Genomic DNA, 23110 nt, shown 5'->3' with positions numbered 1-23110 from the left:
TATATGTAGATCAGGCTTTAATGGGTTTAAATGATAAAGCAGTCTATCCTGTACTAACTGGGTATTCACTAGGTGTACAAAATTGGCCATATTTGAGTATCACTTGCTTCTACCCATTGCTTTCTGACCCACTTCCACCCATGTGTGTAACTTAAACCACTGTTTGAATCACCATTTACTTTGGCTAATTGTGTGAGGGAGTATGTACTGGCAATGTCATTTGTCTGCCTTTTTTTCATATTGTCATTACTAGGCCCCAGCTAGATCCTGCAGTATAGTCTTGCATGTACAGAGGCTTCCTATTAGTATTGTACACTTTGAGAAATTGTATGATAAACACTGGTTTGGCAACATGGAGAATTGTCCAGCAGTTTCAACTCATTTGACTGAATATAAAATGGCAGCTCCAAACTGAAATCCTGGAAGGTTTTAGTCAATAGGCTCATCCATTGTCTGAAAACATTTTTTAAAATTTCTTTCCAAAATAAGTATAATCTTTTGGCTTACTCTGATGCTTTGAATGCATTTTTGGTAATAGAAGCTTCTTCCCTCTCAGATGCTCATTTTGTAGGTTGTGGTATGTGACCAGTCTTTCCAAAACATGTTTATTCTTCCTATTTGTTTTAGGACAGTATTGTTTATTTTCCAGTTTTTTCCATAATAAATTATGCCTTTTCTATTTGTTCTCCCCCTCTCCTTGTACCATTCTTCTTCAGATATTGCCCATACAGATGCTCTGTTTTGGGTGCACATATGCCCTTTGTGCTTTTGATTGGAAACTTTTGATAGCTGTGCCTTTTCAGTCTATACATGCAGCCTGGCTGTCCTTGTGCCCTGTACAAAGGATATATAGAGCCATGTTGAACAAACTGTCCTCAGTTCCTTCTCAACAACCTTGCCTGAGATGGAGTGTTTTGCAGTTCCCGCTGCTTAGTTTACCTTAGGGGATAGCTTTTCTAGATTAACTATTGTTGGTTTTAGGTTTTAGTTAGCCTTTTAGCTGTTTTTGTAGTTTTTATTATATTAGCAGGTTTTTTTGAGGGGGAACTTTTTCGGGAAACACCCCTTCCCCCTCCTTTTGAAGGAGGCTATTTTATGCCTAAATCCCTGGATGCGTGCTTTGCCTTACTTTCTGGGATTCCAACCCAGTTAGTGACAGTCACTCTCAATTTATCTTAGGCTGCTTAGGAGATGCCTTTGTCCTATCTAAGTGTAAAAATGTGTTCAGGGTTTATGAGTAGGTCTAGAAAGAACAGGGAGATAAAGCTTGGGCTTCTCATGATGGTGCACTTCCTTCGACCTGCCTCTGACCCAGGCCTCAATGTCCCCCTGTACAGTGGTCTTCTAGTGAACACAGTGCCCCCTTGACCTCCACAGCCAGCTCACCCAGTAGACCTTTGCAGGAGAGAACCATGGAAGATAGCACCAAGACTTCCAGAAAGAGGGGCTCCAGACCCCCCCCCCCCCCCCCAGAGAGAAGCTGGTTCCAAGAAGCCTAGATCACCCTGGAGACCTGCAGCTCCAGAGATCTCATGTACCAAAAGGGGCACTGCTGAGGCTCAAAGCTCTCCTGGTACTGAGGGCCCTTCATCATCTAAGGCTTCAGGTACTTCTAAGTCCTATGGTACTCAGCATTGTTTGATTCTGAACCAGCCATGGTACCACCCAGGTAGGATCATGGTGCTCAGGTCTATAAGGACTCTGTGTCGAAGAAGCTAGTACTGGCTGCAACCTCTGCTGCTTCTATGATATCTAGCATCACAAGATGAAATCACAAACTGACTGTCCATTGCCATTGAAGCCAAAGTCCTCATCAATACCACTATTTCTCACTGCCAAGCCTTGCCAGGTTTCTGAGCAGGTCACAGGAGTTTTGATTCTCTAGGGACTTCTTGGTCTTGGATGAACCTGAGTCCCCTCTGCTTATGGGTGCAAAATACTCCTGGGGTATTTGTAGCCTCATTTGTCACCAGTACCATATCATTCTCCGACACAGCCTTGCTTCCCAGTGCCCACTAGAAAGGACAGACAACATGCCTAATCACCACCCTGACTCACCCTCCCGTGGACTAAGAGGAATATAGCTTCTCTGACTCAGATTTCCATTTCAGGCGCATGTGATTACCAACCCAGATCTACCTCTCCTGTCACCTTTTCTGGGAGAGAACCCCCAAGACACAGACAGACTTGAGTCACTCTGCATTCCTCCTGGCATGACCCATCATGGATACCCCCTCCTTTTCCATATGGCCTCCTTCAATGGCCATATTGGGACCTGTGGGCTGCTTATCAGCAACAATTCTCCAGAGTACCCTGCTACAGTCATGGGAGTGCCAGAGGCAGCAATCACCTGCTGTGCATGCCCCTCCACATCTTCATCACAGGAGAAAAAGGCTGATGAGGAAGCTACACCACAGATATCTCCTCCTCCTCACCCAATGAGGTGGTGATCCCTTCTACCTCCTTGTATGTGGATGATTTGAAGCAGTTCCAGGAGCTTATGAAGAAGATCAATGACTCCCTCCAAATCCCCCAGGAGGAGATCCATAAGACTCAACATAAACTCTTGGACATTCTCCATGCTGTCACTTCTGGTTGAGTAAGCTCGTAAATGAGGCTTTACTTGAACCTGCCAAAACAATCTAGCAACCCTGGCCACCAGGGGCCTCCAACTTGTAAAAGGGCAGATTAAAAGTATTATGTTCCTGTTAAAGGTTCAGAATTTCAGTTCACATACCCAGCACCTAATTCCTGGGTGGTTGATGCTGTGGACTCTCTCTCTCTCACACACCTGGATGAGGAGTGAGAGCCCAGCTCAACGCATAGATGAACCACGTGGTGCTAGCTGGCTCAGCCTGAGGCAGGGATTGGGGCCGGGCTCACTCAGTGCTGTTCTCCAGCCCAGGCTGCTGCCATTGATTCATGGCTGGCTGGCAGGAAGATGGGAAGCGGTGCTGACAACGCAGTGATTAAGAGCTTTGGTTCTGCCCATGGGGAGGCACTACAGCAGTGGCTGGTATGGAGCTGAGACTGGGATCCATCTCCACCCACCATACCCAGCATACTAGCCAGTGCCACCGCTGCTTGAAACATGAGCAGGTGTGTGAGGGAGGCCTTGCCCCTGCAAGAGGATAATGGTGGTGGTTGGATCTTGGGCACAGCTCCTCGCCAGCCAGTGTCTCCCCAGGACCTTATCCCATATCGTGCTGCTGTTGGTACAAAAGTGTTATGAAATCTCTGAAACTCATCAGAATGTATGCATACAGTTATCCAGTAAGTTTATTTCCTGGCAATTCTCATAGATTCATTTTCTGGAACTTCCTTTTCTGTATAGTATGGCTGACCTCCTTTCAAACTTGTTGGAGTTCAGAAAACTGATATTTTGGCAAGACTATGAATTGAACCATGATTCTCCAGGACAGTAAACTAAGCACCTCTGTGGCATGTTGTAGCGCATTATCATGTTTCTAGGTTATTTTTGCTTCAAGATTTAAGGTACATAATGTGTCTTTGTGATTAGGAATATAATCAAGGTTTGCTGAGCTAAAATATGAAGCATTCTTTGGGTTATTTTTAGAAATGCGATGTTAAACTCATATATGGGATTTTTCTGCCATATCTGAATTTTTCTTAAATATTTTTATTTGTAAGAATAACTCTAACATAGCAAGGCTTTTTGTAATGGTTTGTCATACTAGAACTGTTTAGATAATACTTTTAATGATTTTAATATTTTTTGTAAAATATTTGGGCAATTCATATTTTTTGTTTCAAAAGATATGAGAACATAAACAATGTACATTTAGCTCAGTGTTGTGCTCCTTAAATTTTGCAGTAGAAGTGGTATAGTTGCTGTTTCGGAATATTTTTTCTTTTGTGTATTGTAAATGAGGAGAGAGGCTAAGAGAAACAGAGAGAGAGAATTTGGATCAAGTTGTTGCTTACTGACCCATTTCTAACCCTCTAATCCAGAGGTGTTTACATGCATGTAGTCAGTGATGCTAATGGTTTGTGGTGAGGTCTCAAATGTCTTGTCTATGGAGCTCTGCAATGCAATACGTAAGAGTGACAGTAAATCAGTTACACTTTGTCTTTAATTTTGCACTAGTAGTGGTACTGAAACCTTCCTATTTCTCCCCTCCCCCTAACATTATGAAATTAACTCTGCAAAACCCAACAACAACCCAAAAAAGACCAAATGTCTGGAGAGTTTGCATGGCTCATGGTGCTCTCAGAGCCAGAATCTGTTTTATTGCCAGCTGGCACTCAGACCAAGGGAATACTGCAATAGAATGCTTTGCAGGCTTTCCTCTTCAGTGGATCTTGCTTTTCCTGATTCTTTTAATCAGGAACTAATAAACATGGTTAATTAGCTGCAAGGCTTCTCATACATAGTCATTCCAGCAGTCTGTCTAACCATAATGGCTTTTAAAAAGTTTAAATGAGAAGATGAATTGGAGACACTTCCTTAGAGCTATGAATGAAGAACCTAAAAATATGGCAAGCGTTTTTTTTTATTTGTTTTTGTTCCAAAATGAAAAGCTACTCACTTAGCAGTGGATTTCCTGTTGTAGTTTGTAACAGGGTTTTTCAGGCTTTCCCTACATCCTCCAACCCCCTGTGGAGGCATCGATGCCCCGCCATCCTCACTCAAGGAAAATCCATTCAAACTGGGCTACCAACAAGACAGTCCTCCAGAGGCCTAGAAGGGCCTGGAGGACATATTGACCAATCAAGAGTCAGCAAGCCAGTAAATAAGACTTGCTTGCATGTTATCATCTCAGTGGTTGAGTTGGGGGAGACTAGAACAAAGGAGGAGATCCTCAGTGCTAGCCAAGAAACTGAGGCCCAGGTGAGGGCCTTGAGTTCAAACACTACAATGAAGGGCTTGCATTTAAGGTTTATGTTTCTTTACTTAAAAGCACAGAGAGTCAAATCCTGAGTTTGTTATTTAATGTTGAGAGACTGACACTGCATTTACAGCATGGGCCACCTGCAGGGGGTATTACAAAGCAGGGCCACCCACAGGGAGCAGCCCCACCTGCCACATATATTTATTTCCCATCATGAAGAATGTTGCATGACTGGGCTTCTACTGAATAGGTCAAGTGGGTTTGCACTTCCATCACTGATGAGTAGAAACACTTCCACAACATGGATTACAGTTGCTGAGCTAAGACTACATGGTTGTGACTTAAAGTTTATTATTCAAGTAACACTAGCATGCTTTGATGGGAAGCTCTTTTTTCCTATTTTCCTCAAGCTCTGAGCTCCCCATGGTATGCCACTTACCTGTTAATTTTTTTTTTAAATGATGATTATTATGCCTTTGGTAAAAGTAATTAACATCCAAAGAGCACGCTTCATGTTCATTGGTCCAAATCCTAATATTTGAAATCAATTGAGTTACTTTGAATTAATGTTAATGAGACTGAGAATAGAATTTAGCCCACTGTCTAATAATCTTCTCAACAACAGTGTGAAAAGTAGACAAGGAATAGTATTCTCTTTTTACAGGTGGGGAAATTGAGGCAGAGAAGTGAAATGACTTGCCCTGTGATATAATGGGAATTAGTGTTGGTTAACATTAGAACCTGGGAAAGCCTGTGATCAAACTACTGGATCACACACCTCTTAACAAATAAAGCTCTAACTTTGCCTTATAATAAAATTATTTAAGAAAAATACAATTCTATGTTACAGATAGAAAAATTACCACCAGATGGTGCTATGTAGTAGCTAATGAAATAATATTCAAGCAGGGAAAAATATACTACTGCATTTTATTGTGTGAGGGCTGAGCATAAAGAATTCCTGTTAGGAAAACTATCATGTAAGTGAGGGACCACCAACCACAATCATTACAAAAATGGGATAAATGTATGTACATTCCTAGCACCGGCATGTGATTTCACAAGGAAATAACATTCTTATATCTTCTGGGGTTTTGTATATTGCCATCAGATTATTTGCTGATATGAGTGGATATAAGTAGAGGACAGCAACTGTATCTAATTATACACAGCAAACTGCTGCTGCTGCTACATATTCAGCATCTGGTGGATGTAAGATGTAGCCGCAAGTAGCGTACATTGCAGTAGTCCAATCTTATGCAATGAGGACATGAATCATCGTGAAGTCCACATCTAAAAAAAGTTGCTGTTTCCTAGCCTGATACAAATAAAAGAGAGTTGTCTTGCCTAATCAGCAACTGGGAATCTAGCTAGGCTCCCAAATTGTAAATACAAGTAGCCTCAAACAATCGGTCAGACATAATCCTCGCCGTATTCCCCAACCCCATATTCCCTCTGTTTAATATAAATTGAAGATCTTCTCCAAAACATGTTAAAATCAGAGGAAAGGCTCCTATTGGCTTCAGTGGGTTTAGGATCAGGCCCCTCTGTGAGCCTTAGTCCACTCACTCTCACCCCTACTTATGCTCACCCAGGCACTGGGTAAAGGTACACAATGGTACCTTCTGGCTCGGAAGAGAAAGAAACAGATGGGTCTCATGATGGGATTCTGCAGAACTCCACATGAGAGCACCCTGGGGAAAAACTAGCAACTGCCCAATGTGACATTCTTCAAACTCGGACAAAAGAGGAAAGGCATTTGAGGGCAATCCTGTGCACTCCCTCTGCAGGTCTAGGAATGGGTCAATAACACTTTGTGTTCAATAGTATCAAGTGCAGCTGATAAACCTAGTAATATCAGTATGGACATCTATTCTTAATTAATTGCCTGTAGGAGATTGTCAACCAGTGCATCCAGCTCGGTGTTGGTATTCAGAACGGCAAGGTTCTAGGAAATCTGAATTATGTAGATCAGTGTTTCTCAACCTTTTTGATACCAGGGACCACCTTCCTATACTGTGTCAGGGAGATCTCAGGCTTCCTATACTGTGTCAGGGGAATCTCGGGGACCAGTGCCGGTCCAGGGACCAGTCATTGAGAAACACTGATCTAGATGCTGTGAGTATTGTCTTGCTGCAATCTTTTCAATAATCTTAACCATATTGTCAATATGAAGAGAGAGCTTCCTGAGCCAAGGATGTATCAAGCCTGTTTTTTGTAACAGAGACATGGACAATCTCCATTAGAATAGGTTCGGAATATCTTTGCTTGACTTCTGCGAAGATGATTATATCCAGAGCACAGAGTTGTGGCACCTGTTCTCAGTCACCTGCTCTCAGTCACATCACATGCTCTCTTGGGGACTTCAGCCATGGAATATCTTGCATTAAAGGGACTTAGATGAAATAACAGAGTGGCTCTGCCAGACTCAGCTTGGCCTTTATGAGACCACTGCCTTGTTATAGCAGCTTTCTCCTTCAAAGAGGAGTGCTATTTGGAGAAGTCCTAGAGAAAGTAGCCAAAGAGTTCTTACTCACATATCTCATTCAGCATTCTAGGTCCTTCTGACTCAGACCCACCACCTTCTCCTATCACAGCACTTTTTTGTCTTTACCCCAGGCTCAAAAGAGCCTCTCCAAAATCTTATATGACTAATTAAAAGCCTCACAGATATGATTAATTTCCTTTTAGTCTCCCCAAACTTAGGAGGACAGCCCCTACTAGCTTGCTCAGACACCTGGGTTTTGTTCAGATATCTGGGTAGAGAGGTTACACAAGGAAACATCTAGAATTTGTCCTTTGTTCTATTCCTTTTACATTTAGAGAGACAGCCTGGTTAATAAAATTTTCTCCTAAACAAGCCTTGGATCTCTCTCATAGGCAAGCCCTAATGGGAAATTCCAGCATGGGACTTCCTAAAGTCTACTGTGATAATCTCTTGGGAGGAGCAAGGCTAGAGATCTGTAGGTCCCTGGTCTGTTTTGGTTCAAAGAAGTTGGAAAGATTTTGGCCCATCCTGGGCTTGAACCTCTTCAGAAATTAAATTTGCAGGATTTATTTCCAGCTGGGAATCCTCCATTCCATTCTATTCTGCTCTTCTGGTTCCTGGAGGACTTCCTTTACTCCATGGACCTCAAGGATGCATATTTATTTGTCTCTGTCACTGAATTTTCTCTGGCTCAGTCTTAGGAAGAGATGTTTTCAGTCTGTTATAACTCTATGCTTTGGCTTGTTCTCGGCTCCCATGGTTGCACAATCAGACCTTATTATCCATAACAGTTTGCCAGTAGTATATTTTTCATTAACTGGAATTTTCCAATTTTTTCCCCCTGGGAAACGAAAGAAAAAAATAAAATCCTTCTTCTACTAGCTGATCATCTCTTGCGTATTTTTTGGCATCACATGAAATACTTGAAGTTCTGTTTAGAGCGGGGAGCTAGTGATTTTTGTATTGACATTAAACAGGAAATCACTTAATGTCAATTGATCATCAATCATTTAATGTAAATTGGTGCTCAGGTATTATTGTGATGGATACCCTGGGAATACATTGTGATAGGCAGATCTAAAGTAAATGCATCTTCTAAATTATTTGCTATGTGGAAAAAAACATTTGTATTAAATGGACTAGACTGTATTACTGCTAAGGAAGAAGTGGATTGACTAGATCTTTTAATGGCAGTGATTGACCATATTTTTTCCTCCTTGTCTGATAAAGGTACTCCTATTACTCATTGTTTTAAAGAGTGTTTCCTTGGAGAAACAAAGACAATGAAGACCACCACTGCCTCTCACCTCCCTTCCCTTATTAGTAAGAAACCAATTACGTAAGGTACGCCAACTTGAGTCTATCTTAGGATCTGTCTTCTCTGCAAAGTTAGTCAGGGCTAGTCCAGCATGGGTAGAGTATCCTCATTACAAAGTGCTGCCTAAGCCAGACCCATGTTACAGAGTTCACAGTGGTGCTGTTCTGGCTTGGATGCTGGGATGGATTTCTGGTAGGACAGCCCATGGTTCTTAGCGGTGCATAAAACTTGGCTATTGTGTGAATTCATTCACAGGGGGCTCTCTCCCCTCCCTAGTGTGGAACTGCTGCCTGTAGTAGTTACATGAGAACAATACTTTTTCTAAATAACTTCCAACTGGACTTACTCTTTATTAGCCCAGACAGTTCTGAAGGCAAAAGCCAACAGTGTTTGGCAGCAAGAACTTTAAATGAGAATGTCATCAGTCTGGAAACCATAAAGTGATTTGTAGTGTACTGGACTGGCTTCTCTGCCTCTCCATTTCTTTCCTGTCCACTGAACATAAAATTATCATTTTGGGGACACTTCCCCAAATTATAAGTCTTTAGTGATCTCACACCACAGCTTTATGAGAAGGCTGGTGTCAGCTTCTGGATTAATGGGTAGAACAGAAGGAGGATTTCTTGGACGGCATCTCTATTCAAATGCTGTGGAAGTGCAGCAGAAAATGAGCTGGCAAACTTGGGGTTAAAATGCTGATCAGGTACAGGTAACTTTTTAGTGCAGAAGAAAGGAGGACATAGACAAGACTGTACAGCCCAAGTGGAACTGTGGAATAGGATTGGTAGATTAACAGAACCCAGGCTTGATTAGCCTGCATTTACACTGCATTGTAAATAGGTTGCCAGCCACAGCTGGAGTGAAACCTGAGCTCAAGCCTATATTCTCAGCCATGCCTGTACCTTGGGCTTAAAGCACACTCAAGCTTGGGTTAGAAGAGTATGGAAGGGTATTGGGGTAACCGAGGCTAGAGCCCAGGCCAACTCTGCAATGAAGACATATCCTTAAGGGTTTTACATTGCCACCCATCATCTTATCTGAGCGCTTATGGATAGTCTCTGCTCAGTTTTTCAGTGGTCTGGATGTTATTCCCCCTTGACTCCAAATTTGACAAGCACTTATGGATCACAGGTGAAGAAATGTCACCATAATTGGGCATTTTATCCGACTTAAGTCCTGAGACAATATCAGTATCCAAGTAAATATCCATACTCCTTCCACCCAATCCTTGAATTTCTGCAAGATGGATTTTTTTTCCAGATACCTTAAGTGCAGACTTAAAGCTGAAATCTCATCCTGAATTAATCTGACTGAGCTAAATTCATTGGTGTAAATCTATTGTCTTCATAGACTCAATTTGAGCCACCAAGTGTTGCCTCTCTCAGATGTGGTTCTGTTGGGACAATTAATCATGGTGGGAAAACATTTGTCATTACTCAACAAAACAGATTATAGTCAAATTCTTAGCCGTGTTTTTCACTTTCTTTCTTTTTTCAGATTCCATCTTCCTTTTTCTTGATAAACCATCACTTTTTCCCTCTTCCTTTGTTATCCTATGCATTTTTCATTGTGTACCACTGGTGTTTAGCATAACTCACACCATAAGTGTTTTTCTTAGTAGTATAGGATTGCCTGTAAATTAACTATATCCTCAGCAATAATACTCATAACAGAGTGAGTCAATAATAGAATTTAAGCCTTTAATCTGCATTTGTGGAACCTTGCATGTGTTTCTGAAATTTTTTGCTACTTTTTTCCTCTAATTTTTTAAATGAACCCGTTTGATGGAGTTATATGAAGAGAGAGTGTTTTTATTTTACATTTTTATTTTTAAAACAAAAAATAAGCATTATCTATAAGTGATTGTTCAAAAGAACATGGTAAATGATCACAGAAACAAAATACTAATGCATTTTCACAAGCTAAGTTTATTATCTTAAATTTATTTTAGTGTTCATTTTTTTAAATTTGTTAGTTAATTAGGTTCCATATACAAGCTTATAATATTAAGATCTTTACAGTCCTTCCACTATTAAGTAATACATCTTTTATATTTTTTATTTGATAAATATATTTGCCATATCTAATACGTAAATGCATTAAAAGTATGCTTATCATAAAAGTGCGGATTTAACAACTTTTAAAATGTTTAATTTACTATTAAACCAAAATGTCTTGTTTGGATGTTGCAATCTAATGGAAGTTCATATTTAGCAAATTTAAAGAAGCTGATTTTTCATTTGAAATGCCACAGATATGTATCACTTCAGGGACTACTTAAAATCTTTCATTTATCATATACAAGCATAGTAATAGCCATATTCTAATCACCAATCAAGGGCAAGCATCACAGTTCATTTGAAAAGACACTGATTACTTGAGCATATTATAAATCCTCCTAAAGTCTGCATGGTAACTATCAGTGTGACATACTTATTGATGTTGATTGGAGGTTTTCTACTGATTTCAAGTTGGCCTTTGGGTCTGGCCCCAAAAGAATGTGCTCCATTGTCATTTCTGCTCTTGACAAAAATATTGATTTATTACATATATTTTATCATATTAATTGTTGATACCCAAAGGCATATGAAGCCACTAAAATTTTTATACTCATTATATTTTGGGGTGGGATGTGAGACAAATTTCAGTCCAGAGAGTTTATTAAAATATATTGGATATTGTGCAAAGTCTTCAGATTATTTAGATATAGTGAGAGACCTTGAGTTATTTTCAGTGTCACACTAGTGTAACCAAAACGTCTTCCAAAAAAAGAGTTTTTCCATTCTCCCATTGTTTAGACTGTGTTAAGAAAATGTGGCTAGCCTTTCAGTTTAGGAGAACTGATGTTGTTAGGTATTATTATTATTATTAATCCTCTAATTTATAAAGCACCCAAATGTATGTTAGAGATTTTACAGGTATGTAAAAGACAGGACCCTGCACCAAAGAGATTCCTATTTTAGGATTTGTCCCTGCAAACACATGAGTATATATGCTCACATACATAGGTGTTTGCAGGAACATGACCCAAAAGATACAATCAAAGAGGGAAAAGGAAAAATGTTGTAACAAAGGGTTTTATTTTTCATATTCCTATTTTCCTTTTTTTCTGTCTTGCCTAGTCTGTCCATATTTTTTTGTCTTTTTAGTTTGATCTATACTTTCTGATTGCCACGTTGTGTGTATCTCCCTATTTGATTTTCCTATCTGCTATTTTAAATCCCTGCCTATTGTTTCTAGTCATTTCTATCTCAGGGCTCGGTGCTGCAAACTCCCACCAATAGGTGCAATGTCTATCCCAGGAGCCTTACCTCCTTGTGGGCCATGCAGGGAGTGAAATTATGAGAAGCTGTTGCGCCGGGGGTATAAAAAAGTATCCTATAGGCTTCTTTCTCATCCCCCTCACATACCCAGGCAAGTCATCAGAGTCTAAATTTAGTCACATAGCAACAATACAACGAATGCAATCAAAATTAAGACAAGTAAGCACCATTTCTTAACTCCACCTTGAAAATTCTGTCTAGTCAAAGCACCAGTATTAATGAGTGTCATCAAAGAGTATTACAAACTCTCCATTGTATGCTCTGGTTCTCCTTTGAAGTTTGCCTCATGCTGTTTGGGGTGGAGATTCTGTTTCAACATCACTGAACTTTTTATGCTTATCCTACAGTATTTTAATACCTAGATACAGACAGATGGGATACATATGTGTTGTCTCTTGTCTTATATTTACAATTTAAGTTTTTTGGGGCAGCAACTGTCTTTTTGTTCTGTGTTTGTACAATGCCCAGCACAGTGGGATCCAGGTGGATAACGGGGGCTCCTGAGTGCTATATTAATACAAATAATAACAATTACTATATGAGTGAGCCCTTGAGGAAATTCAAGAATATGCCTGTTGACTGTATTAGTTGCCATTGTGTTCCTTTATTGTAGAACATGCTGTCTGTGTGTTGAGTATGAAATCATTTGTGAATAATGACACCAGAATGGTTATCAGATTGAATTGTCATCTCTTTGCATTATAATGCAATTTTGTTTAGCTTAGCAGCAGATGTATCATGAAATTAGAATTCATAAATCATTTGTCACATCATTTCTATCATTATTCCCTATCTGCCTAGTCTTTATAAGGAGATTTTCTTGCTTTCCTCGTGTCCAATTTAATTTATAACAGAAATATGTCTGGGTTTCTCAGGACAGAAGCCCTGAAAAATTAAATTTTTAATGGCTTCTGGACATTTTAAAAAATTGAACCAGGCACCTTATGAGAACATTGATCCTTCCTCTGCAGATCTCTTTAAATTTATCCTATGACTGTATAATTTCCAGGCACTGCAGCCTGGCTGGAAATCCACTGGTCATATGGAAAACTGATTAGTATTTTGTTCTGACACATTTACATATGTTAATTATAGTAAAATTGATAGGTTTTGAAAAATAGATGTTGTTTATACAGTGAAAAATAATTTTGGGATAGAATTTAAAAGTTCCAGCTAAAGGTTACCTTGTATCATTTATTTAATTCTATGTACCAATCAGTCTGGCAACTGGCCATATGGCATGTTTAAAACTACCAACAAATTAAATTCAGTTGCCCACAACAGACAGCCTGCATCATAAGAAATGTTCCTTGTGATGATCCATAGTTGAGCAAATGCTTGATCAAAACGATTTGCCTTGTGCAGCACATTTAAGATCAGTACCTATGGGTTGCGTGAGTGAATTCCATAGTATGGAAAATCTCTGGGTATGATTCTTGTTTACACTAAGGCCCCTCTGAACCACCCTGGCAATACAAATTTATGCTATGTACAGAGGCACTCATGTAAAACAGAATTCAGGCCTCTGCCTCTAGTCCTTAAAAGCATCTTATGTGATCTCAATGATTCAGCCGTAAAGCACTTCTTCCTAGCAAACCTTGTATGCTGTAGATTTGTGGGTATGATACTATAGTTGTAACTCCCTCTCCCCCTTTTGCATTTTGATGAGCCACTGAAATATGTCCTCATATTTTGTTGCTTTCTTTAGAAATCATTAGTAATTTTTGTCTCTGTTTATCTAAGAGGCTTTTCAGTTTTGGGCTGATTGATAGATTCATATATTTTAAGGCCAGAAGGGACCATTGGATCATCTGGTCTGACCTCCTGAATTTTACCATAGAATTTTACCCAATTACTCTTGTGTTGAGCCCAATAATGTGTGTGGCTAAAGCATATTTTCCATAAAGGTGTCCAGTCCAGATTTGAAGACTTCAAGAGATGGAAAATCTACCACTTCCCTTGGTAGTTTGTTCCAATGGTTAATCATCATAGAATCATAGAAGATTAGGATTGGAAGGGACCTCAGGAGGTCATCTAGTCCAACCCCCTGCTCAAAGCAAGGCCAACCCCAACGAAATCATCCTAGCCAGTGCTTTGTCAAGCCGCACCTTTAAAACCTTCTAAGGATGAAGATTCCACCACCTCCCTAGGTAACCCATTCCAGTGCTTCACCACCCTCCTAGTGGAAAAGATTTTCCTAATATCCAACCTAGACCTTCCCTACTGCAACTTGAGACCATTGGTCCTAGCTCTGTCATCTACTACCACTGAGAACAACCTAGCTTCATCTTCCCTGGAACCCCCTTTCAGATAGTTAAAGGCTGCCATCAAATCCCTCCTTCATTCTTTTCTTCTGCAGACTAAACAAGCCTAGTTACCTCTCCTCATAAGTCTTGTGTTCCAGCCCCTAATCATTTTTGTTGCCCTCTGCTGGACTTTATCCAATTTGTCCACATCCTTTCTTTAGTAGGGGGTCCAAAACATGACACAACATTCCAAATGTAGCCTCACCAGTGCCGAATAGAAGGGAATAATCATTTCCCTCGATCTGCTGGCAATATTCCTACTAATGTAGCCCAATATGCCATTAGCTTTCTTGGCAATAAGGGCACATGGTTGACTCATATCCAGCTTCCTGTCCACTGTAACCTCCCAGGTCCTTTTCTGAAGAACTGCTGCCTAGCCAGTCAGTCCCAGTCTGTAGCAGTGCATGGGATTCTTCCGTCCTAAGTGCAGGACTCTGTACTTGTCCTTGTTTAATCTCATCAGATTTTTTTTGGCCCAATCCTCCAATTTGTCTAGGTCACTCTGTATCCTATCCCTACCCTCCATGGTATCTACCACTCCCCCCAGCTTAGTGTCATCTGCAAACTTGCTGAGGGTGCAATCCACCCCATTCTCCAGATCATTAATGAAGAGGTTGAACAAAATCAGCCCCATCACCGACTCTTGGGGCAGTCTGCTTGTTACCGGCTGCCAACTAGATATTGAGCTATTGATCACTACCAATCAAGCCCGATGATCTAGCCAGCTTTCTACCCACCGTATAGTCCATTCATCCAACCCATACTTCTTTAACTTGCTGATAAGAATACTGTGGAAGAATGTATCAAAAGCTTTTCTAAAGATATATTACATCCTCTGCTTTTCCCACATCCACAGAGCCAATCATCTTATCATAGAAGGCAATCAGGTTGGTTAGGCATGACTTGGTGAATCTATGCTGACTGTTCATGATCATCTTCCTCTCTTCCAAGTGCCTCAAAATGGATTCCTTGAGGACCTGCTCCATAATTTTTCTAGGCACTGACTAGTCTGTAATTCCCTGGTTCCTCCTTCTTTCCTTTTTCAAAGATGGGCACCATATTTTCCTTTTTCCAATCATCCGGGACCTCCCCCAGTCACCATGAGTTTTCAAAGATAATGGTCAATGGCTCTGCAATCACATCAACCAACTCCCTCAGCACCTTCGGATGCATTTCATCCGGCCCCATGGACTTGTGTATGTCCAGTCTTTCTAAATAGTCCTGAACCTGTTCTTTTAGCACTGAGGGCTGCTCACCTCCTTCCCATTCTGCAATGCCCCGTGCAGTAGTCTGGAAGCTGACCTTGTGAAGACAGAGTCAAAAAAAGCATTGAGTACTTCAGCTTTTTCCACATCATCTGTCACTAGGTTGCCTCCCCCATTCTGTAAGGGGTGCATACTTTCCCTGACCACCTTCTTGTTACTAACATACCCGTAGAAACCTTTCTTGTTACTCTTCACGTCCCTTGCTAGCTGCAACTCCAATTGTGCTTTGGCCTTCCTGATTTCATTCCTACATGCTTGAGCAGTATTTTTATACTCTTCCCAGGTCATCTGTCCAAGCTTCCACTTCTTGTAAGCTTCCTTTTTGTGTTTAAGCTCACCGAAGGCTTCTTTGTTAAGTCAAGCTGGTCACCTGCCATATTTGCTATTCTTTCTTTACATTGGGATGATTTGTTCCTGCACCCTCAATAAGGTTTCCTTAAAATACAGCCAGCTTTCTTGGACTCCTTTCCCACCCCCTCATATTAGCCTCCCAGGGGGTCCTGCCCATTAGCTCCCTGAGGGAGTAAAAGTCTGCTTTTCTGAAGTCCAGAGTCCATATCCTGCTGTTCTCCTTTCTTCCTCTTGTCAGGATCCTGAACTCTACCATCTCGTGGTCACTATTGCCTAGGTTACCACCCACTTCTGCTTCCCCTACCAATTATTCTCAGTCTGTGAGCAGCAGGTCAAGAGGAGCACAACCTCTAGTAGGTTCCTCCAGCGTTTGTACAAGGAAGTTGTCTACAGCATTCTCCAAAAACTTCCTGGATTGTGTGCTCTACTGTATTGCTCTCCCAGCAGATGTCAGGATGATTGAAGTCCCCCAGAAGAACCAGAACCTGTGATCTGGAAACTTTCACTAGTTGTCTGAAGAAAGCCTCATCCTCCTGGTCTGGTGGTCTATGACAGATGCCCACCATGACATCACCCTTGTTGCTTTCACCTCTAAATTTAACCCATAGACTCTCAACAGTTTTTTCTCCAGTTTCCTACTGGAGCTCTGAGCAATCATATTGCTCTCTTACATACAGTGCAACTCCTCCTTTTCTCCCCTGCTTGTCCTTCCTGAACAGTTTATACCCATCCAAGACAGTGCTCTAGTTGTGTGAGTTACCCTACCAAGTCTCAGTTATTCCATTCACATCATAATTCCTTGACTGTTTCAGGACTTCCAGTTCCTCTTGCTTGTTTCCCAGGCTTCTTGTGTTCGTGTAGAGGCACCTAAGATAACTAGCTGATTTCCCTACTTTCTCAGTACAAATCAGGAGGCCTCCGCTGTTGCACCCTCCTCCTTGCACTTCCTCCTGGTGTCCCACTTTGCCACTTACCTCTGGGCTTAGGTTCCTGTCCTCTGGCGAACCTACTTTAAAGCTCTCCTTACTAGGTTAGCCAGCCTGTCTGCGAAGATGCTCTTCCCTCTAGTCATTAGGTGGATCCTGTCTCTTCCTTGTTATCCTTCTTCCTGGAATAACATCCCATGGTTGAAGGCTCCAAACCCCTCTCTCCGACACCACCTACATAACCAAGTATTTACTTCCGCAATTTGATGGTCATTTGATGGTCCCTACCTGGACCTTTTCCTGCAAGAGGGAGGATGGATGAGAACACCACTTGCATCTCAAACTCCTTTATTGTTCTTCCCAGAGCCAGGTAGTCTGCAGTGATCCACTCAAGCAATCATAATTGCTAAAAATGTGTGCCTTATTTTTAATTTGAGTTTGTCACGCTTTAACTTCCAGCTATTGGTTAGGACACTGAGGCCCTGATTCTCCATTATGTTTGAGCTGCACTTGCATGTAGTAGACTGAGTGCTGAAGGAAGCCAGTTGCAAGTCCCGGATCCTCAGCTGTCCAAATCTGGTGAAAGTTAGACGAGGCCTCCTCCTGCTCTATCTTCTTCCACTGGTGTAAGCTCTTTAATGGGTGCCAGTGAAGGATCAGGCACTGTGGAGCTTAGTTTCACTGCACTCTCTCCTCAGTCCATCCTTGGCACATGCCCTCTTTCCCCTTTTGCCAGGGTAGAGGACATTTGGTTTAGAAGATGGCTAAACACCTCTGCCTGCTTTACACTGGCAGAGATTCCTCTGCACTGGTGTAATTCTCCGTGGGAATCTCTAGCCTGTTTAAATTCACTTATGGTGTGCAAAGTGAACTTGGCAAACTGGAGAACCCAGTCCCCAGAGTCTAATCCTGATTCTGATCTCCCAGGTTTTCTCGTAGTAGGTAGGAAACCAAATATTTCATTATAGTTTCCTTCATGATTTTAAGAATTAGTCAGGGGGAAGAGACACATGACATGGAAGGCCAAATTCAGCACTACTGTAAGTCTGTAGCTTAAATGAAGGCTGAATCTGGGTTGAATTCTGTGCTCTGATTCTATTCTCCATGGGCCATACCCTAATGCACACAGTTCCAGAAACCCTGTAAAGTGTTGGATGAACAGGTCAATTTGGTGAAGATCAAAGTCATCCTCCCTCTGCTGCCTCCATAGTTTTAAGCAATGTGTGTCTCTCTAGGTACTTGTATGGGCCTTATTATACCTATAATGTGTGATTGCCTCCCTAGTAATTAGAAAACCAAACAGTACAAATAACCTCCTTTCTCACCTGTAAAAGAAAAACCTCAAAATATATATTGGTATGTTTAAGTAGCTGGACTGAGTAAGTGTATGCATTGGAGGAAGCTATTGTGCAGATTTTTAAATGTATTTTGTTGTTGAGCAAAGTACAGTTTTCTGTATTATTTACTATTTTATTACAGTAGCACCTAAAGGTTCCAATTAAACAAAGTGATTCATTTCTAATTCAAGAGAAAAAACAGTTTCATCAGAGAGTTCCAGAAATAAAGCAAGAGTTTATTAAAAATTCTAATATTTTTTTCTTTTCTCTACAGGAAACTCACAATATTCTCTTCATGGTCGGCAGAAGAAATAGACTTCCTTGTTCACTGCTCCCTACACAGATTTTACAGGTTGATGTTAGGGAATTACAACAAAATTTAATAAGAATAGAGAATACTTTTCCTATAAATGGTGTTGAGTTATTTTATAGGCAGGTGCAAATGTAGCCCTATTTTAGTAACTCAAGAAATGTTTGTTTTGATCTGTATTTGTAGACATTTGATTGTATTTGTGTGGTCTTCATACTTCAGTATAAACATTAATAATAAGATTGATTGTATTGTATTACTCTGGATTTACATTGGTGTAACTAAGAATAGAATCCAGTCCATTGACTCCCATGGAGCTACTCCTGAGTTAAACTGGACTAAGTGAATGGAGAATCTGGTCCTAAAAACTGTAGTTTCCTACATAGCTAGAATATATAACACATAACTTTTAACACTGTCACAAAAAGGGGAACAACAGTATTTTTCTACTTGTGAAGCTTTAAGTTTTACTGCAAGGGAAACGAAAGTATTTGTGTAAACATTTTATGTTAAACCACTGAAGCTTTTGGCTTGTTTCCCGAGCTCCAGCACTGTCCACTTACATGGTATTGAACTGCTATGAGAATGTTTTGAATATTGGCATCACTGAGTCTCCTTTGTTTCAGAATATCTGTAGAAGGAGTTTGTAGACATATTGACATCTATTCCATTTTTCTATTGTCTTCAGGACAGGAACAACTGTTGTCCCAGAAAGTTTAAACTCTTACTTCCTAGTAGTTGTAAAATCGGTAAGTATGTTAAAGACATCGTATGGCAGAAATAACATTCTATCATTCCTGTTGTAAAAGCTCAGATAACTATAGGTCACATTAAGGAATAAAACTGAACATAAGAAAACTTTTGTGAGTGTGATGCATGTGAAAACTTGTGCTAGCCATGAAACTGTGGGATGTAATCTCTGAATAGAGCCAATAGGGAGCTATTTGCATTTTTTAGTTTACATTGTGTGTCTGTCCCTGCATTCCAAATTCAGACAATAGTGTCTCAGTGTCTTTCCTTTCACTTTCATCTCTTCGACTTCAATGGGAAGTTTTGCTTGAGAAAAGAGCTCAAGATCAGGAACATACTGTAAATGCATTCTGTTATGTTTGGATACTTGGAAGTTACTTGCACTCAGAGAGAAACCAGCAGACAGGAACACAGGGAGATGTAAACACACACAGACTGAGGCCTGGTCTACACTGGTGGCTTAATTCAAATTAAAGTCCCTTAATTCGAATTAATTACTCTCGTGTCTACACTTACGCATTGTTAATTTGAATTAAGGAGCCTTTAAAATCGAATTAATAAAACCACCTCTGCAAGTGGATTAGTGCCTGAAGCACATCAGTTAATTCACATTAATGTGAGTGTGGATGCAATGGGACTTAATTCGAATTAATTGGCCTCCAGACTGTATCCCATGATGCCCCATTTCAGTACCCTCCCCCAAAGCAGCCCCGGGAAGATTTAAATCTTCATTTCCTGCGGTGAATGGGTTTAAAATCCAAGCTGCGATCACCCCCGCCTCCCCCCCACACAACAAGCCCTTTGCAGTTTGTCTCTTTAAGGGTTTGAAAATTTCACCCCCTCTTTCCCTGCGTGGTGAATGCGTTTTAACTGCCCAGCAAGCCCTTTGCACTTTATCCCTTTAACATTTGTCCCTTTGAAAGTTTAGCCCTTTAAAGTTTGTCCCTTTGAAAGATTTCACCACCCACCCCCTTCCCTGCGTGGTGAATGCGTTTTAAATGCCAGCAGTGAGAGGAAATTCTTTGCTACATTGTTTCAGTGGCCAATCATGGAAATTGATACTTTCTTAAGAGTTTATTCACAGTGCTACATGTGGATACATTATATCATGCTTTCCATCAGTGAAATGGAAACATTTGTATCACTGAATTAATATACTAACTGCCTCCATTGTTATTTATCTTACATTCTACATACACCTGTAGAATCAAAATCAAAGGCAAGCAATATACAGGGGATGGTGGGGGGAGCATAAAAGGCAAACAGCATATAGTTCTAAAGTAATCCAGGATAAACTGCGATGTATTTGTCACGGTCAAAATGAGAGCATAGTTCAGCTGGCTCCATGTGCCTGCAGCAATGGCGATCGGGGGAGTAAAAAAACAGCATGAAAATCCTTTTCCTCTTTGTTTGGGAGTGGGGAAAGAGGGTGGGGGAAGCAGCGCTGCATCCTGGGATGATGACACTCGTCACAACAGCCTCTATGGTTAGTTGCACTATGGGATAGCTTCCCACATTGCACTTTCTAATTCGAATTAAGGCTGGCTAGTGTGGACGCAAGAAACCAGCACAAACACTGTAGTGTGGACAGTCTGCAGCGTTTTCTATAAATCGCTTTCTGTAATTCGAATTAAACTAATTCGAATTAGTGCTGCAGTGTAGACATAGCAGAGTTTATTCTCCTACTCTAAGACCAGCAGAACTGGGTGAGTTATCCCATAATAGTCTACCTCTGTTAACTACGGCAAGCTAGGCAGGACACAAAATACACAACACATTCTAGTCTGAGGCAACATGGGGATGCTATTTTTTTGTAACAGTGTTTTGAAAGATGTTATCAATCCATTACATGTCTGAGATATTTTTCAGTCATGATAGTTACGATTAAATCTACCTCAGTCATATTGGGCCACATTTTCAGCCAGTATTTGTTTTGTGCACTCACAAAACAGAAGCTGCAAACTTGGCCCAGAATATTCATGTACAAATCCAGCAGTTAAGTTCTTGTAAAAATATCTAGAACATGAAAATGATATTCTCAGGTTATAAATCTTGGATATGTTTTCAGAGAGTACAGTTTATAATGCCTTGCCCTAAAAAGATTGCGTGTTTATGGAACACTATTTAATGTATGTGTTTCTATTAGCAGATCAGTCCTTTCCTCAAACAGAATTTTAAAGCAGTGTAGTCTGGCAGAATGAGCAAAGACTTGGGAATCAGGAAGTCCACATTTCATCTCCAGGCTTTGTCACAGACTCACTGCATGGCTTTGCACATGTCACTTAGCCTTTCTGTCTCAGCTTTAGTGAAATGGGGATAATAATACTTAGTTATCTCACAGGGGTGTTGTGAGGATTAGTTAATGTCTGTACAGTGCTTTGAAAACACATAGCACCATACAAATTCTGAGTATTATTTAGTTTATAAATCATGACAATAAACCTTTAAAAATTTAAAGGCCAAATTGCCTGTCTTGTGGGGAAACACACCAGCAGTGGAGTGGAAGGAGGACAGAATACTGTGTGAAGTTCATCTTGTAGAGTTTCCCTCATACTGTTGCACTGTGGTAAAGAGGACGAGATTAACTTCCCCCGCCCCCTCCACATGCCCCAGAATATGTGCATTCACCAAGATCCACTTGAGATCAGGTCCACCCATGTGGAGACCCTCTGAACATCCTCCCAACCCACTGTGGTTTTTTCCTTACTTCTGTTTCCACCCTCTGCCACTGGAATTATCTTTAAAAGAGGCCTCCATAGTGCAGAAGGGTCTCAGTAGAAAGGTTAAAATAGCCTTCTAAATTTTGGGTAGGTTGCCAAAGGGCTGATGTGCATTCCTACAGCCCAGCCTACTACTCCCTCACTGCAAATCTCAGAGTACAGTGAAGGGGAATCTGCATGGGACAAATGAGTGGGGATGGTATCATGGAAGCAGCATTCCTGCCCCTACCAGATAGGCAAAGAGAAGTCCTTGCAGAGAGGGCCTCCTGCATTCAGAGCATCAAAGGGTGCAATCTGGCTCTGTGTTTTGCCTTCTAAAAGCTTGTTTTTCTACATGTTTTGATTAATTCATAAATCAATCAGGAAATATTAACATAGTCTAAAAAAATGCTCATGTGCTGCAAACTGTTTTGCATGTTGCTCTCTGAGAGTGCCACCTAATTAATCTTTTCTATGGTTCATTACTAAATTGGAAGTTTAGAAAGGAAACACATACAAAAGCTGATCAGGATTTGAAAGAGAGCTTTGAGTTATGTGAAAACTATAAATCCGATCCCAATTATGGCTGGAGAATTCCGATCCTATCTTATAAATTGGTCATGCATAACCTAGTGGAAAGTAAGAACTTGTACATCAAGACTTTTTATTTCAAATTTACTGGTGTGCTTTTAAATATACCGTGGAAAATATATATATAAATTCCCCTGCCGGATTTGGGAAAACAAAGTAGGACCCACAGATGGTTTAGCAAGCCTGATATAAACTGCAATAATATGTGACCAAATTTAGGAGAAACTAATTTTGGAACAGTTGTTTTTATAAATAATGGTAAAAGTAATTGTGTTTGAAATGCTGGCAAAAACCTTTAAAAAGATTTAATAAAACTTGTATGGACTGTTATTCTTAGTAATTGTGTTTGAAATGCTGGCAAAAACCTTAAAAAAGGTTTAATAAAACTTGTATGGATTGTTATTCTTGCCCCAATAATTATTTAATTAAAGAGATCATACTTTGTTAGGAAATATTTAGGAGATGTGTTCCTATATCAAATCGTGGGGATTTGCAAATGCAACTCTGATTAACAGTAATGTGATTTACACATTTACCCTTTGCATCAAGTGAGAACTTTTTCCAGAGTGCTGTATTCCACAAATGTTAATATC

At 40.5% G+C, this 23110-nt stretch overlaps 1 protein-coding gene across 1 annotated transcript in view; it reads left to right on the top strand.

The window, feature by feature from the left end:
- The window catches only part of LOC137141605 (cyclic nucleotide-binding domain-containing protein 2-like), a 74931-nt gene that overhangs the window by 35415 nt on the left and 16406 nt on the right, over nucleotides 1-23110 (top strand). The window contains exons 9-10 of the mRNA XM_067530543.1: nucleotides 18442-18519; nucleotides 19166-19226. Coding sequence (XP_067386644.1) covers nucleotides 18442-18519; nucleotides 19166-19226 — 139 coding nt within the window. The remainder of the gene's footprint in view (nucleotides 1-18441; nucleotides 18520-19165; nucleotides 19227-23110) is intronic.

This window comes from Emydura macquarii, unplaced genomic scaffold, assembly GCF_026122565.2.
Source record: "Emydura macquarii macquarii isolate MOO-44397 ecotype Brisbane River unplaced genomic scaffold, CSIRO-AGI_Emac_v2 contig_3108, whole genome shotgun sequence".
NCBI lineage: Eukaryota > Metazoa > Chordata > Testudines > Chelidae > Emydura > Emydura macquarii.
This window is presented reverse-complemented; position numbering and strand designations above follow the sequence as displayed.